General features: G+C 46.8%; 1 protein-coding gene across 7 annotated transcripts in view; it reads right to left on the reverse strand.

Moving 5' to 3' along the window:
* The window catches only part of RAPGEF1 (Rap guanine nucleotide exchange factor 1), an 89,198-nt gene extending 75,948 nt beyond the window's left edge, over nucleotides 1-13,250 (reverse strand). For 6 of the 7 annotated variants that reach the window (XM_069873367.1, XM_069873366.1, XM_069873365.1 and 3 more), the window contains exons 1-2: nucleotides 13,180-13,250; nucleotides 13,083-13,139 (exon numbers count right to left, since the gene is read on the reverse strand). In XM_069873367.1, the coding sequence (XP_069729468.1) occupies nucleotides 13,083-13,107 (25 nt within the window). In that variant the 5' untranslated portion in view covers nucleotides 13,108-13,139; nucleotides 13,180-13,250. The other variant, XM_069873363.1, reaches the window with a different exon arrangement.
* Nucleotides 13,251-14,975: the final 1,725 nt, after the last annotated feature.

The following is a 14,975-nucleotide window of genomic DNA, read 5'->3' on the forward strand; positions in this document are numbered from 1 at the left end:
AGTGTTACTTTTCTGTATAAAAGAGCTCTGAATAACAATTTCATTAGATGTGTACTACTGAGTATTAATATTTCTAGCATGACTTTTTTCTCCATTATGATAATACTTGTAACTTAGCATACTACGTTGCCAAAGCTTTTAGATGGGAAGTGCCTCATCTGAGAACTATTAGATGATAAAAACAAATGAAAACACTAGCAATAATAAAACCCACAGGCTGTTAGATCTCCCCACAGGACAAGCCACAGCACTGGTAACATGGCTGAGAATGGTGTTTTGCAGGAGTTATTGACTTTGGATGCCAGACTCGGATCAGGACCTCAATCAACATTCATGTTAATGGCCCAGGAATGCTGGGAATGATTTTGGAATTGGTTATGCTTTCATTTGATGGGGGAATATTTTTTGCATATTGGCTGGGACGCTCGCACAGCCTGAGCGACCACTGGCTGTAACCTTAGATGGCATTATTATACCAGCCCTCAGCACTGACTGAACTTGAGAGGCATCAAAACAATGACATAAGGGATCAACAACCCTCCAATACAGTTTTGTTGTTACCAACACTATTACACACCTTGTTGCCAGAGACTCTTGGGATTTACCCATCTGCCAGAAATATCAGAAACGGCGTGGCCAGCAGGTCCAGGGAGGTTCTTCTCCCTCTGGACTCGGCACTGGTGAGACCGCTCCTCGAATCCTGTGTTCAGTTCTGGGCCCCTCACCACAAGAAGGATGTTGAGGCTCTGGAGCGAGTCCAGAGAAGAGCAACAAAGCTGGGGAAGGGGCTGGAGAACAGGCCTTATGAGGAACGGCTGAGAGAGCTGGGGGTGTTTAGCCTGGAGAAGAGGAGGCTGAGGGGAGACCTCATTGCTCTCTACAACTACCTGAAAGGAGGTTGTGGAGAGGAGGGAGCTGGGCTCTTCTCCCAAGGGACAGGGGACAGGACGAGAGGGAATGGCCTCAAGCTCCGCCAGGGGAGGTTCAGGCTGAACATTAGGAAAAAATTTTTCACAGAAAGGGTCATTGGGCACTGTCAGAGGCTGCCCAGGGAGGGGGTTGAGTCACCTTCCCTGGAGGGGTTTAAGGGACGGGGGGACGAGGTGCTGAGGGACATGGTTTAGTGATTGATAGGAATGGTTGGACTCGATGATCCGGTGGGTTTCTTCCAACCTGGTGATTCTATGATTCTATGATCTTTCCTTAGTTTGCTCTTCTTTATCATGTTAACTCCAGCCAGAACAAAAAGTAAAGAGATCCACTTTTGGCTGGTAACCTTGAGCACAAATAATTGTGGTCAGCTGCCAGGTAAGCACTTTTTCCTTATACACATTGTAAAAAGCCACAGTAATCCTGACAACCCCAGGCAATGACACCAATGTCTGGTTTGAATGATGGGTTTGATCCCTTGGACCTTGGTGCTTCTCAGGCTGCCAGCCAAATGGAAGCTCAGGGAAGTTCTCCTGTGCATCACTTGTGGTGTACCTGATGTCTCCGGGGAGCCCTAGAAGTATTACAATGAAATGCACACCTCAGCTTTGAGGTCTAATGAACAAGGCTGTAATTCAGGATAAAACCAAAGAGTAAGAGCTGTCAATTCATATTTAAAGAATTTATAGAAGTGCTTTCACCCAAGACAGACAGGGCAAAACCATCTTTGCTTAAAGACTACCTGGGAATGCAAAGACAGTAATGGGAACCAAATTCTCTCTTTACACAGTTTTGAAGGGTTAATTTGCGCTGTACTTCTACTATTAAACTTTGGCTTTCAAGAGCAACACACCCTTCACTGCCCTCAACCGGCTCCTCTGAGCTGCCCCTAGAAGACACACTTATTTGCTTTGTTCCACAGGGTTTTGCTTTTCCTTGGCATTCCCTGTTTCAGGTAAACCAGTTCACAAGTCAAGCAACAAAGGAAAGCAATGTTTTATCAGTGTTTTTACCTTCCAGCCTGATACCAAATCATCAACTGATGGAATGTGATAACTTGCATCTCCCTGGGCTGAGCAGCACAAGGGAAAGCAAAGAAATTTGACTTTAAAAGGTCTAGTGTCTGCTCCATTAGATAAAAACGTTGCTAGCTCCCAGACCCACCTCCAGCAGCAGGGTTAATATTAAGTGAGCTCTTGCAGGCATCCCAGTTGTTGGTACGTGGGTTCTTTTTTTAGTTCTCTCATCAGCGACCTGCATGTGAAATGTGATTTTTTTCAGAGGCAGGGGGTCTTCTCCTGACCCTGGTCTCCTCCCCAGAGAGCAGGCAGTTAGAAGGGTGAACTCTGTGGCCAAAGAGCGTATTTGCTTTAGCGCTGCGAGAAACAGGCGTGCCAAAGAGAGGGTGGCAGAGAAGAAATGCCTTCCTCAGCTCTGCCTCGACCAAAGATGCAGGAAGGCGTTAACAAAATCAGTGTATTCAGCATCACATAACTATAGTACCAAGCAAGATCTAAAGTCCCTTTGAACTGTTTCCCAACAGGACAGAGATCACCATAAATCTCTTTTATGAATTTAGCATCATAGAATCACAGAATCATTTAGATTGGAAAAGAGCTTTAAGATCACAAAGTCCAACCCTAAGCCTCACACTGCCAAGACAACACTAAATGATGTCCCTAAGCACCACATCCAAACATCTGCTAAATCCCTCCAGGGATGGTGACTCCACCATTTATCTTACCTTCAACAATTTAGAGACAAAAGCTTAGATAGCATGATCAGTTTATAACTAATATAAGTGTGCCAGTATTAGTTCAGTGAAGAAATGAAGAGAAGTTTCTAGGCAATAAAGAATTTATATCTGTTCATTCTTAGACCCGAAGGCTGCATCAGTTAATCCAGCTGAGGTTAAGCTAGAGTAGCTCACTGCATTGTTTTCTCATATTTTTTTTAAAAATACAGTCAGATTTATCTCACGCCTGTAAATTTTACAGATTAAGATGAGGTAAGTTTAGACTGACAAAGCACCTATGCAGCTGAATGAGCATAAGATCACAACCTTTGATAAATCATCGAACAGCAAACTACATCATCTGAGTTATTTTTTTAAAAAAAAGTCTTTTTCTATGAGCAGCAAAATTAGTGAGACTCCATCTGTTCTTCTTGTAACGCACCACATCCAGCTTCTTCACATCTCCCCTGGCATCCCCTGACCAAGAAGCACCATGTGTGTCAGTGATCCTGAAATGATCCTGAAATGATGCGTGTACCAGTTGACACTGGATGGAGTATGGGGTCGCTACACCTTCCTTCTTGCCATAACAAAGGCACTATTTGTGGTCTCCTCATTCTACTCAGTCTTCAACAGATAACATGCAGAAATTTAAATGCATTTCTAATATTGATTTCAGTTTGACTGCAATTGGCCAACAGGTCCAAGAGTTCTAACAGGGGAGGGATGAGCCATCGCTGTTCCCTTATGAGAAGATGCTACGGGTTAAATGAGAGGTACAGACGTAAGAGGCAACTTTACCTCTGAGTAGACGTACCAAGTTATGCGACGAGACTCAGTGGTTCTTCTTTACAGGGATACTGTACACCTGAATATCACAACGTCGGTCATATTTCAGTGCCAGCTCACTGCACACAATGTACTTTAAATACCATTCCTTATAGTCATTAGCACATTTTAACAACACGGTTCTACAACCTTCTGAAATTTCTCTCCCGTAAACTACAACAGACCAGACTGACAGAGCAGGAGAGAGAAATATCACCATTTGCAGTGACAAAGAGCAAGCAGAAAAACTCAGCTGAAAACAGAGAAACTCCCCACCTCAGTTTCTGTCAGTTATGTTCTCCTGGGTATTGCTCATAAAGATACATCTTTTTTTAAAAAAACCCCAGGCATCTGACTTTCAGATGCACAATGGTTTTTTTGATACTGCAAACTTCTCCCACATAGTAGCCCCAGAGAAGCAATTTGAAGCAGTAAAAGAGTAAACCCAACCCCTCCACCATTCCTACCGTGCTCCATCGAAAAGCTGGCATCAGACTTAACAGATGATTTCATGCGACCTTTAGCAAGGGTATTTATACAGACAAACCACCTCCTGCACAAACCAGTGCTCTACATTTTCTCTGAGTCCCTGTAAATTCATAGATGAGCTCTAACTAAACCTTTTGGTAGACCTCCCTAGGTTCCTCAAATTTCTTATTCTTGTCTATAATTCAGTTTAAAGCCTCTTCTAATTGGACAAGCAGAAAACATAAGCTTAAAAGAACTAGGATGGAAAAAAATATATCCAAACAGGGATATTTAATTTCTTTGTTTATGAAAGTTGCAGCACACGTTGCTGCCAACAATGAAATGCAAGGCTGCATTGTTAAGTAAAACGTGGATGGGAACCATCCGCATGTTATCTCCCCATCCTCAAATTGACAAACAATATAGCCAAAACCCAATATGAAAGGATAACATATCATCAAGGAAAACTGTGTTTTAAACAGCACCGTCCTGGTAACTTAAGCTCACCGACAGATGAATTCACTGCTGTCTAGAATTAGTTAGAATGTAGTACACAGCCAGAATTAAAATATTGATTTCCCTGGGTGCCCTTTATTACATGACGTTTGGTTCGTAAAGGAAACTTTCTAAATATGGAATTCATTCCTGAGGCTATTTTGGCTACCTCTTGGGCAGCATGGACAGGACAGAGAGGCACAAAGAGGCACAATGAGAATATCAAAAGGTAAGGGGATAAAACAATGCATGCTGCATACTGTGGACACACACCTTTTGCTCCTATTTTAAAGATTACCTTCAAACTACAGTTTAACAAGTATAGAACTACATACTCAGTCTCTCAGTAAAATTCTATCAAATTTGAATCAACCAAGTTACAGCACCTCCTTACTCCAACTTCACCAGCTATGAGTAACTGTTCTTTGATTTTAATCTCTACTGATTTTTGCCTTTCTTTCCAGAAGCCTAAGAAGAAAATTCTCATGTATTTTCTTTCAAAACCCAAGATTTCTGTGCATGTGAGGGATGAAATTAAAGATCTTGTTTAGACTATAAATGGGACTGGTTCAGCGAATATGTTAAGTACGCAACAAAGGCCATCCCCACATGAAGCCTTCGGAGAGAAAGAATGAGAGCATGAGAGTGCAAGCAAGCTTTAACCTTTCTCCCTCAGCAGAAGAATGATTTAACATTTCCTTGGCGGCACTGATGGCCACACTGAGATGTTAACTTGCATCACAAAACGCACAGTATTTCCATGACACCAGAAAAAGCTCTACACACAGCAGCAGAGACTGCTACCTAGGTATAGTAAGATGAGAAAAAACCATGTATTTGCTTAATTCAAAGAGCCGCAGCCTCAGAATTAAGAAACCTCTTCTTCAGGTGCCAGTTGTGTTCAACTGACCCTTTCAGTGGTATATAAGGGGAACCAAGAAAATGAAAGAAACGTGAAACTAAAATGCTAGCCAAGGTTTAGAATCTCCATCCAGCTCTTGCCAGTTCCCAAAGTTCCCAAATCTTTTAGATTACTTGCCTAAATATGATAAAATAGAAAGCAAGCATTGGAGAACCAGTTCTCCCAAATACCATCAATATTTTATCTCCCACAGAACTGAGTGAATGCTCTGATACAGAATGTCTTTTTGTTATATTTGTTTCTATGCACTTCTTTGCTCTCAACATGGAAACATTATCTTACTAACTCCAGAGAAGGTGAACTATGATAGCAACTAAAACAGCAAACAGATTTAACATCAAGAGGCTGTTTAAAAGCCGATGAGCTTTAACTGAAAAATACAATGCAAATCAAAGTAGAACAATGGTCCGACCCATCAGCTTTCTCCGATGGTTTCATGGAATACGTGGGGACATGATTTCTCTTTCACATACATGAAATTGTTCTATCAGTATCAATGTCACTCATCATAAGAAGAGATCAAAAAATGTATTTTTTAGAGTGGATGCTGTGGGTCAGGTAATACAGCTGTAAACTTGTCAGGCCGCAGTAACGTGAACAGCAGAACTGCAGAACATTCCTTTGGCAGCACGTCCCAACCTGCAGGATTCCTGCAGCTTTTCCGGATTGCTGAAATTCATCTTCTGTCTCTTTGCCTTGGACGAGACTCCTGTGAAAGCCGCTGGGAGCTTCCTCCTTGCCCACTTTCCCTTTTCAGCATCAGTCTGTCTTTTCCTATTCTGCTCTCTTGCACGCACCCTAGCCACTATTCCCTCCTCTTCTGACATCCATGGGCTGAGCATCCTCTCACTTCTTTTCTGGTCTTTCCAATCACTCCCTCAACATGACCACTCGTGATGTTCCTTTTTACTTCTCTGGCCACCCTCACCATACACATTGGAGGTCTAGTGCGGCCAACTCAAAGTTGCAAAGGTGAACAAATCGAGTTCTCCTCCAACCAGCTCTCCCTTTTCCTCTAATCTCTGCCTCAGCATCGAGAACACCACACTGTTCTTCATTACCATCTCCTCATCCCGTTATGTTCTCCAATATTTCTCATCTGTACACCAGGAAAGCCAAGCTTTGATTAGTTAGATAAAACTGACAATAACAAAGCCAATACTCTTGCAACATCTAAGTGAGTTTAATACTCCATCCATACTGCTTCCATGACAATGGCTGAATCCTAGAGTCTGCTAGTGTTAATAAAGAAAAAAGACAGATGTAGCAGCAGAATTTCCCAAATATTCAGGCACTAATGGCACAATATGTTTTCAATTGTTTTCAGAAAGAAAAGCTTATTCTGTCATAAATTTGAGAACCTGAAGGATCCTCTCCACGCACAGGTTTTTCTCCAGGTAATGTAAAGTCTCCACAGGAAGAATACAGACTAAAGGATTCTTTTCATTGCTAAACAAAAATACAGAGGTCAACAGCTTTGGAAACTGGCAAAAGACCTCACAACTCCAGATCTCTAGTTGCAGCAGAAAAATGTTGGGATGATTTGCCTTGGAAAATGGAACACGTTATATCCTCTATACGTATCCAAACTATGCAAAATGATGGGTGTGGTGAGGAGCAGGAGAGAGGAAGGCGGCTATTAAATCACCTTACCTGTAGCTCTGACATGTAATTTGTTGTTTTTAATATCTTACATAGTTTCTGGAATTTTATCTGGCACAAAGACAGGAGATACACTCTGTCATCTTACCTCGGCCAAGGCCTTGTAGAAGGATCTTCCAAACGCGACGGTAACAAACAAACAATTCACCTCTCAGTAACCTAACTGAGAACCACCTAGACCACCTGTAATACATGTACTGACTGACTGCTTGATTTAAATGTGACTAGCCATCAAATGCCTCTGCCAAGGAAAGGTAGAACATCTCTCTAGTTTCTTTAAAATGAAGTCTAGAAAATGAGCTCTTCATATTCTTTCACTTGCAGTTAAGTTGCTATAAGCTTCTGAATTGAATGCTCTCCTTTCAAAGGATTTGTATGTCAACAGCAGAGCTCACTTTGCCAATTCTACCCACAGGCTTTCAGCTTTGGGATAAATATGGCGTTTATGTTTTAAAAATGATTTAATATTTTAAAAGGACCCACACCTTTGCGTCAGAGTCTGTCTGCACTTACAGAGACATTAGAATATCAGCTGAGGTACTAATTGCAAATCAGAACTTACAGAAGGATGAACAAACCCCAAAGGAAACCTGATAAATCAGTTACAGATTGACTCCCTTCCCTAGAAATAAATAGCCACATTTCTTCCACTCATGCAATATATTGCAACAAGGAAAGTTGTGCTGACAGCCAACAGGAGACAGGAGATGTTCTCTGCAAGTCAAGCAACAGACCTAAATCGGGGACATTTGCGTTATGGTCTTGACTGACAGTGAACTTGCACTCATCCCTCTGCTTGCCAAGAGGTTAGCAAGAGCCAGTAAGAGTTATCACCACATAAAAATCACACCAATAGATATATTTAGTCATTGTGGTTTAAGGAAACCGATTGCTTGCACTGAAAATAAATTTAGCAATTGTTTCCAGTTTCTGCTTTTTCACTGACTCAGGCACAACCCAGCTGCTTCACATTCCAGTAGACTTCAGCTGTCTTTTTTTCTCCACTCCTTGTCCACCTCCTTCTTACAACTGCTCTGACCATCTCAACCTTGCAGCAGTTATCCCGCAGGCTACATTTCTGAACCCTCCAGTCTTGAAGCCACGTACCAGAACAGCTGCCAACCCTATGATGACATGAAAAACTCCAGAATTCCGCTCTATGTGCCATTCTGTTGGAAACGCTAAATGATGAGCATCTTCTAACTGGATTTTGCCTCTACCAAAAAAGCCTAGACTGAATTACTGATGCTTTTAAAACAAGTTAAAATAAAACACACAAGTGATGTCACTATCCGAGCAGTGTACTATAAGAGATGAAGTAGATGCTAAAAGTCCAAGTAAGGAAGAACTGGAATTGTATTGTCTTTAAGATTGTGAAGTGAGTTTAATTTTCAGATTCGAGGACAAGACATTTCACAGAGAGTGTTTACATTGTTTGAAAATCACCCGTGCAGCAGCACTTACGCTGCAAAACTTTGATTTTTAAAGCCCTCACTTATACTGAAGAACGTGGTACTGTGGTGAAGGCACAACTGAGCTGAGAAACAGTTCTGCCTAGCAACTCATCTAAGCATAACCTAGACAAAGAGAAACTGCAGAAAACTACTCAGGTGTAAAAAGTATGCAGGATAATTTCCATAGAATGATCCAAGAGATGATGGCAATTCAAAACACATCCTCTCCAAAAATAAGATCCCCAGGAAACCTCATGTTAATACAAAAACATTCAGAGATGCACAATCTAAATTGATATAGAGAACTCCGGACAAATATTAAGTTCCTATAAAGATGGGAATAACCTGGCCTCCTGAATTGTTTCTTCTATTTTGCAATTTTCCTGAAGAACAGAATTCTCCTAGGATTAGCCCTAGATGTTTATACCATCAATAGTAAAGACTTCAGAGGTGAATTTGCTTATCAGGCAAATACTTATGAGTAAAAGGTGAAGACAACAGCATTTTCAGTCTGCTGGGAATAAATACATCCAGATGAGTCCTGGGCAGCACAGAGATAACTGACGGCACTCCAGGTAGCTAATGCTTGAAACAGTTATCTCAAACAACCTGTAGCAGACAGCTATTGAAAAAGCAAGCTTTCAAAGGATATGAAAACCCTGCAAGAAATTACAAGATTAAGATTGAAAGCATCAAATAGAATAAACCTGCAGAGTATGGCATCCATATGTCTTTGGTATTAATAAAAGGCATTCTTGAGCGGACTTGCTTCAGAGCTTTTGGTTTAGACCTGATGGTGTCTAAATGCTCCCTTTTTCTCTCCAAATGATGCAGAATTGTGCAACTCCCTGGAGCACGTAATCCATCAGGTAAATAAATACAGGCATTCATGTATTGCCATGGTAACAGGAAACCCAAGCAGAATCTGCAACCTTCTCCAGTCTTTCTTAGCATTCCTATTTTGGATTTTAGATCAAAACGATAAGACTAAGGTGAGAGCAAATATTTTCTGAAAGCAAAGACAAAAAGTCACAGTTCTAGAGTAAAGAAAAAACAACAACGGATGCCATTCCTTCTCTTCAAGTCAGGGAGGGTTCTGCTCTGAAAAAGTATTTGGAAGTCTCCTGGCTGGAGCCTAACAAAACCAGCAGGTCTAATACAAGTGAAAACAAAATACACCATCATATTCTGCTTTACCAGATGGCTCCCCCTCACTTCAACACAGGGCTCTGAAGTGCTTTACAGTGACCCTTCTGTTGATTAAACAGCAGTACTGAGAGGCTCCAGAGGGAGCCCTGCCTGCTCTTCCTTGCTGGACAGGATGGTAGCTGTTATCTCTAATAATGTATTATTGTGTTTTATTAAGTGCCAACAAGGTGTTTCATTTAAAGACCTGGTGAGCAGATGTACGTTAAGAACTCCAGAGTTCTACCTTATAGGTAATACTGTTTTTCCCAGCAGCCTGACTAGATGGACGTGAGTCAAACCAAAGCCCAAGCCAGTGCCGAAGTTTGTAAAGACGGCTTGTTATCAGAGAACAGCCTATTTTATTTACAGCGTAATGGGGTTCACATTTATTTCCGTTCCCATAAGAAAAAAAATAATAAATTTTAATGCACATAAATATGCCGACCTTAGACCTCATGGCATTTGTTTCAGGACTCTGTAGCCTTTGTGCTGCTACTGTACACATTTTTACACATATTACCCAAGAATTCTGCAGTATTACAGACTGTGTTTATTCAGTGACACAATTAATCAAACTCTTTGTGTCAATCAGAAGTTCAAGCACTCAGAAACTGTGATCAAGACTGCAGTGCACTGAAACAGCTGGATTCCAGCTCTCTTTCCCACCCCTTCCCTGTCTCTTCTCCTCCAGTTTATGCTTGGACTGGATTTAATTTTTTTTTTTATTTAAATACCTTCTTAAAGGAATTAAAGCACAAGCAGCTGAAAGAGGACGCTTTCCCAGATTTACAGCTTCTTTTGTTCAACAAATCATCACTACGATACACAGCCACGGGAAAGAACATCTCTGCATCAAGGCTTCACCCACTACATCTTCCAAACTGCACTTTTACAGCACTGACCTGGGGATGGATCCTGCATGATGTCTTGAGTTCTTCACTGGGAGTTCAGTGTGTTGCAAGGTCAGGTCTCTAGGTCGCGTTTTTGTACAGTATTTTTTGGCCTTTCTGTTCTATTGTTTATGGAACCGCGCTGCGTTTGTGTGTGTCTACAGAGTCATCTTCCCGCGTTTGAACTCTTCCCGCTGCTTCGCTGGTATGGAGTTATATTTACTATTCTCACAGGGTTATTTACTGCACGCGAATAAACAAAACGTGATCACTTATTTATACATCTGTAATTACTGTCTACAACACAATCAGCATGTACTAAAATCCCAAGCCAAATTCACCTCTAGCACAAACAAGTGGCAATTATTGTAGAGCTGGCCCCAGGTCTATATATATTGCTAACCCCTTTCTCATTTTGTTGCTCGCTTCCCGGACAAACAGTTGCAGCGATATATGAGTAAGCAGTGAAAAAACACAGCCAGAATCCCAAAGCGAAGCGTTACGTTGTGGTACTATGTAAGGGATTGTGCATCAGATTAACCTCTGATATTTCTGGAATAGCGTTCGTCCCATGAGGTGCTGAGGGACATGGTTTAGTGTTGCTAGGAATGGTTGGACTCGATGATCCGGTGGGTCTTTTCCAACCTGGTGATTCTATGATTCTATGATGCGATGCACGCTTGCGAGACAGTAACTTAGCGCTGAGAGCTGGAAAGATGCCTACGGACTGCGCTTAAAAGCTGCCAGGTAGCCAAGGCTGCTTCTCCCTGGAGGCCGCTCCAGAACCCGTATCGCAGGAGAACCTACTCACATACACAGTGCAGAAGCCAGAATGAACCAGGATCAAATGATCAAAACCAGAAAGCACCGCAGCCAACTTAACTCCTCTCCTAAATTGGTGTCTGCTCTCCTGGAAAGCCTCAACGCTGTCCTTGGCACATCCCGACTCAGACTGCTACCCTGCGTTCCCCTGTAGGAAACTGCCTAGCTATTCCTTACAATAAAACTTACAAAACAGCATTGATTTTTTTTTCTTTGCTAATTAAATGCAACATAATTAAATAACTTGACTGTTTGATTTGCAAAACGCTAATTGAATCTTTAAACGTACTACTCCCACTACACAGAAAAACAGGAGCATTCAACCACCTAAAGTGACAACTGAGAACCAGACACAACTCCAGAAGCACAGAGAGACGATCCGATACGCACTCCAGCGTTTCCTTGGGAGAGCAGAGGAGATGCCAGCAGCCTCCTCTGGCTCTAGGTGAGCACCCCAGACAGAGAGGAGAGCTTTGCAGGGAAAAAAGAGCAAGTTCCCGCTGACGTTTGCTCACAGCCTCATCTTTTCTCATCTTGCACAAACACCAAAAGAGGAAAGTTGGAGAAGTTGCGATGGATCATTGCGGGTAGGCCCCAAAGCGTTGCAGCGCCCTGGCTCTGCTGGTGCCTTGCTGCATGGAGAGGACAGCAGGGGGGGGCAGGAAAATTTAAACAAGAGGGAAATAAAAGGAAAAAAGCGAAGGAGGAAACAAAAAGCCTGGTGCATAGGGCGCTGGGGCAGCCCAAGGAGCAGCTCTGGAGCAGCCCAGGCGCAGGGGCAGCTCTGGAACATCCCAAGCACGTCCTAGGCGCAGCTCAGCCCCAGGGGCAGCTCTGAAGCAGCCCAGGAACAGTTCAGGAGCAGAGGCAGCTCAGGAGGAGCCCAAGAGCAGCTCAGAACCTCAGGAGCGGCCCAGGAGCTCATCGGACCCTCAGGAGGAGCCCAGGAGCTCAAGAGCAGTTCGGGACCTCAGGGGCAACCCAGGAGCTGCTCAGGAGCAGCTCAGAACCTCAGGAGCAGCCCAGGAGCTCAGGAGGAGCCCAGGAGCAGCCCAGGAGCTCAGGAGGAGCCCAGGAGCAGCCTGGGACCTCAGGAGCAGCCTAGGAGCTGATGGGAACCTCAGGAAGAGCCTAGGACCTCAGGAGCAGCCCTAGAGCTCAGGAGGAGCCCAGGAGCAGCCCGGGACCTCCGGAGGAGCCCAGGAGCTCAGGAGGAGCCCAGGAGCAGCCCGGGAGCAGCTCAGGACCTCAGGAGGAGCCCAGGAGCAGCTCAGGACCTCCGGAGGAGCCCAGGAGCAGCTCGGGACCTCCGGAGGAGCCCAGGAGCAGCTCGGGACCTCCGGAGGAGCCCAGGAGCAGCTCGGGACCTCCGGAGGAGCCCAGGAGCAGCTCGGGACCTCCGGAGGAGCCCAGGAGCAGCTCGGGACCTCCGGAGGAGCCCAGGAGCAGCTCGGAACCTCCGGAGGAGCCCGGGAGCTCAGGAGAAGCCCAGGAGCAGCCCAGGAGCAGCTCAGGCTGTCGGGAGCAGCCCGGGAGCTCAGGAGCGGCGCCCCGGGAGCAGCCGAGGCTCAGCCCGGGCTCCGCCGGCGCCGCCGCCTCCCCGCGCTGACAGCGGCCCTGCCCGCCCCCGGCCCGGTCCGCGGCTCTCGGGCAGCTCCGGCGGCCGCGGAGGCTCCGGGCCCGCTCACCTGCTTTCTCGATCTTGCCGGACATGTCGCGGCCGCGGCGCTCGGGCCCGGCCGAGCGGGGCTGGGGGCAGGGGGGGGGCGGGGGTTGGGGGGGGGGGGGGAAGGCGGCTGCCGGCCGGCCGCGATCCGGGGCTCGGCAGCGCCCGCCCCCGCCGCCACTGAGCCCGCCCCGCCCCGCCCCGCAGCGCCGCCTGCCGGCCAGCACCGGCACCGCCCGCGGGGGGAACGGGGGGGGGCGGGGGGATGGGGGGGGGCGGGGGTGGGTCTGGGGGGGCTGCAGAGATGGGTGAAAGGGTCCTGAAGTGGTGGTTCTGGGGGTTCCTGCAAGGATGGGTCTGGGGGTCCTGAAAGGATGAGTCTGGGGGTCCTGCAGGGATGGGTCTGGGGGTTCCTGAAGGGATAGATCTGGGGGTCCTGCAGGGATGGGTCTGGGGGTCCTGCAGGGATGGGTCTGGGGGTCCTGCAAGGGTAGGTCTGGGGGTCCTGCAGGGATGGGTCTGGGGGTCCTGCAAAGATGGGTCAGAGGGTCCTGCGGGGATGGATCTGGGGGTTCCTGCAGGGATGGGTCTGGGGGTCCTGCAGGGATGGGTCTGGGGGTCCTGCAGGGATGGGTCTGGGGGTCCTGCAAGGGTAGGTCTGGGGGTCCTGCAAAGATGGGTCAGAGGGTCCTGCGGGGATGGGTCTGGGGGTCCTGCGGGGATGGATCTGGGGATTCCTGCAGGGATAGATCTGGGGGTCCTGCAGGGATGGGTCAGAGGGTCCTGCAGGGATGGGTCTGGGGGTCCTGCAAGGGTGGGTCTGGGGGTCCTGCAGGGATAGGTCTGGGGGTCCTGCAGGAATGGGTCAGAGGGTCCTGCGGGGATGGTTCTGGTGGTCCTGTAGGGGTGGGTCTGGAGGTCCTGCAGGGATGGGTCAGAGGGTCCTGCAGAGATGGGTCTGGGGGCCCTGCAGGAATGGGTCTGGGGGGGCTGCAGGGGTGGGTCAGAGAGTCCTGCAGGGATGGGTCATAGGGCCCTGCAGGGGTGGGTCTGGGGGTCCTGCAGGGGTGGGTCAGAGGGTCCTGCAAGGATGGGTCTGGGGGCCCTGCAGGGATGGGTCTGGGGGTTCCTGCAAGGATGGGTCTGGGGGTTCCTGCAGAGAGCAGTCAGGGGGTGCTGCAGGGATGGGTCTGGGGTTCTGAAGGGATCAATCAGGGCGTCCTGCAGGGATGGGTCAGAGGGTCCTGCAGGGATGGGTCTGTGATGGGTCTGGGGTCCTGCAGGGGTGGGTCAGAGGGTCCTGCAAGGATGGGTCTGGGGTTCCTGCAGGGATGGGTCTGGGGGTTCCTGCAGGGAGCAGTCAGGGGGTGCTGCAGGGATGGGTCTAGGGGGGCTGCAGAGATGGGTGAAAGGGTCCTGCAGTGGTGATTCTGGGGGTTCCTGCAAGGATGGGCCTGGGGTCCTGAAGCAAGCAGTCAAGGGGTTCTTGTAGGGATGAGTCTGGCGTCCTATAAGGATGGGTCTGCGGGACCTACAGGGAGCGATTGGGAGTGCTGCAAGGAAGGGTCTGGGGGTCCTACAAGGTGCGATCAGGGGGTGCTGCAAGGAAGGGTCTGGGGGTCCTACAGGGATGAGTCAAAGGGTCCTGCAGGGTTGGGTTGGGGGGTTCCTGTGGGGATGGGTCTGGAACACCTCCCTGGAACACCTCCACTGTGAAGAGAGGCTGAGAGAGTTGGGGTTGTTCATCCTGGAGAAGACAAGACTCCAAGGAGACCTTATTGTGGCCCTTCAATACTTTAAGGGGGCTTAAAGATGGGGGGAAACTTTTAGCTGGGCCTGTAGCAATAGAACAAGAGGTGATGGCTTTTAAACTTAAAGAGGAGAGGTTTAGACTAGATATTAGGAAGAAAATGTT

This window comes from Phaenicophaeus curvirostris, chromosome 20 (genome assembly GCF_032191515.1).
Source record: "Phaenicophaeus curvirostris isolate KB17595 chromosome 20, BPBGC_Pcur_1.0, whole genome shotgun sequence".
In the NCBI taxonomy this organism is placed as follows: Eukaryota; Metazoa; Chordata; class Aves; order Cuculiformes; family Cuculidae; genus Phaenicophaeus; species Phaenicophaeus curvirostris.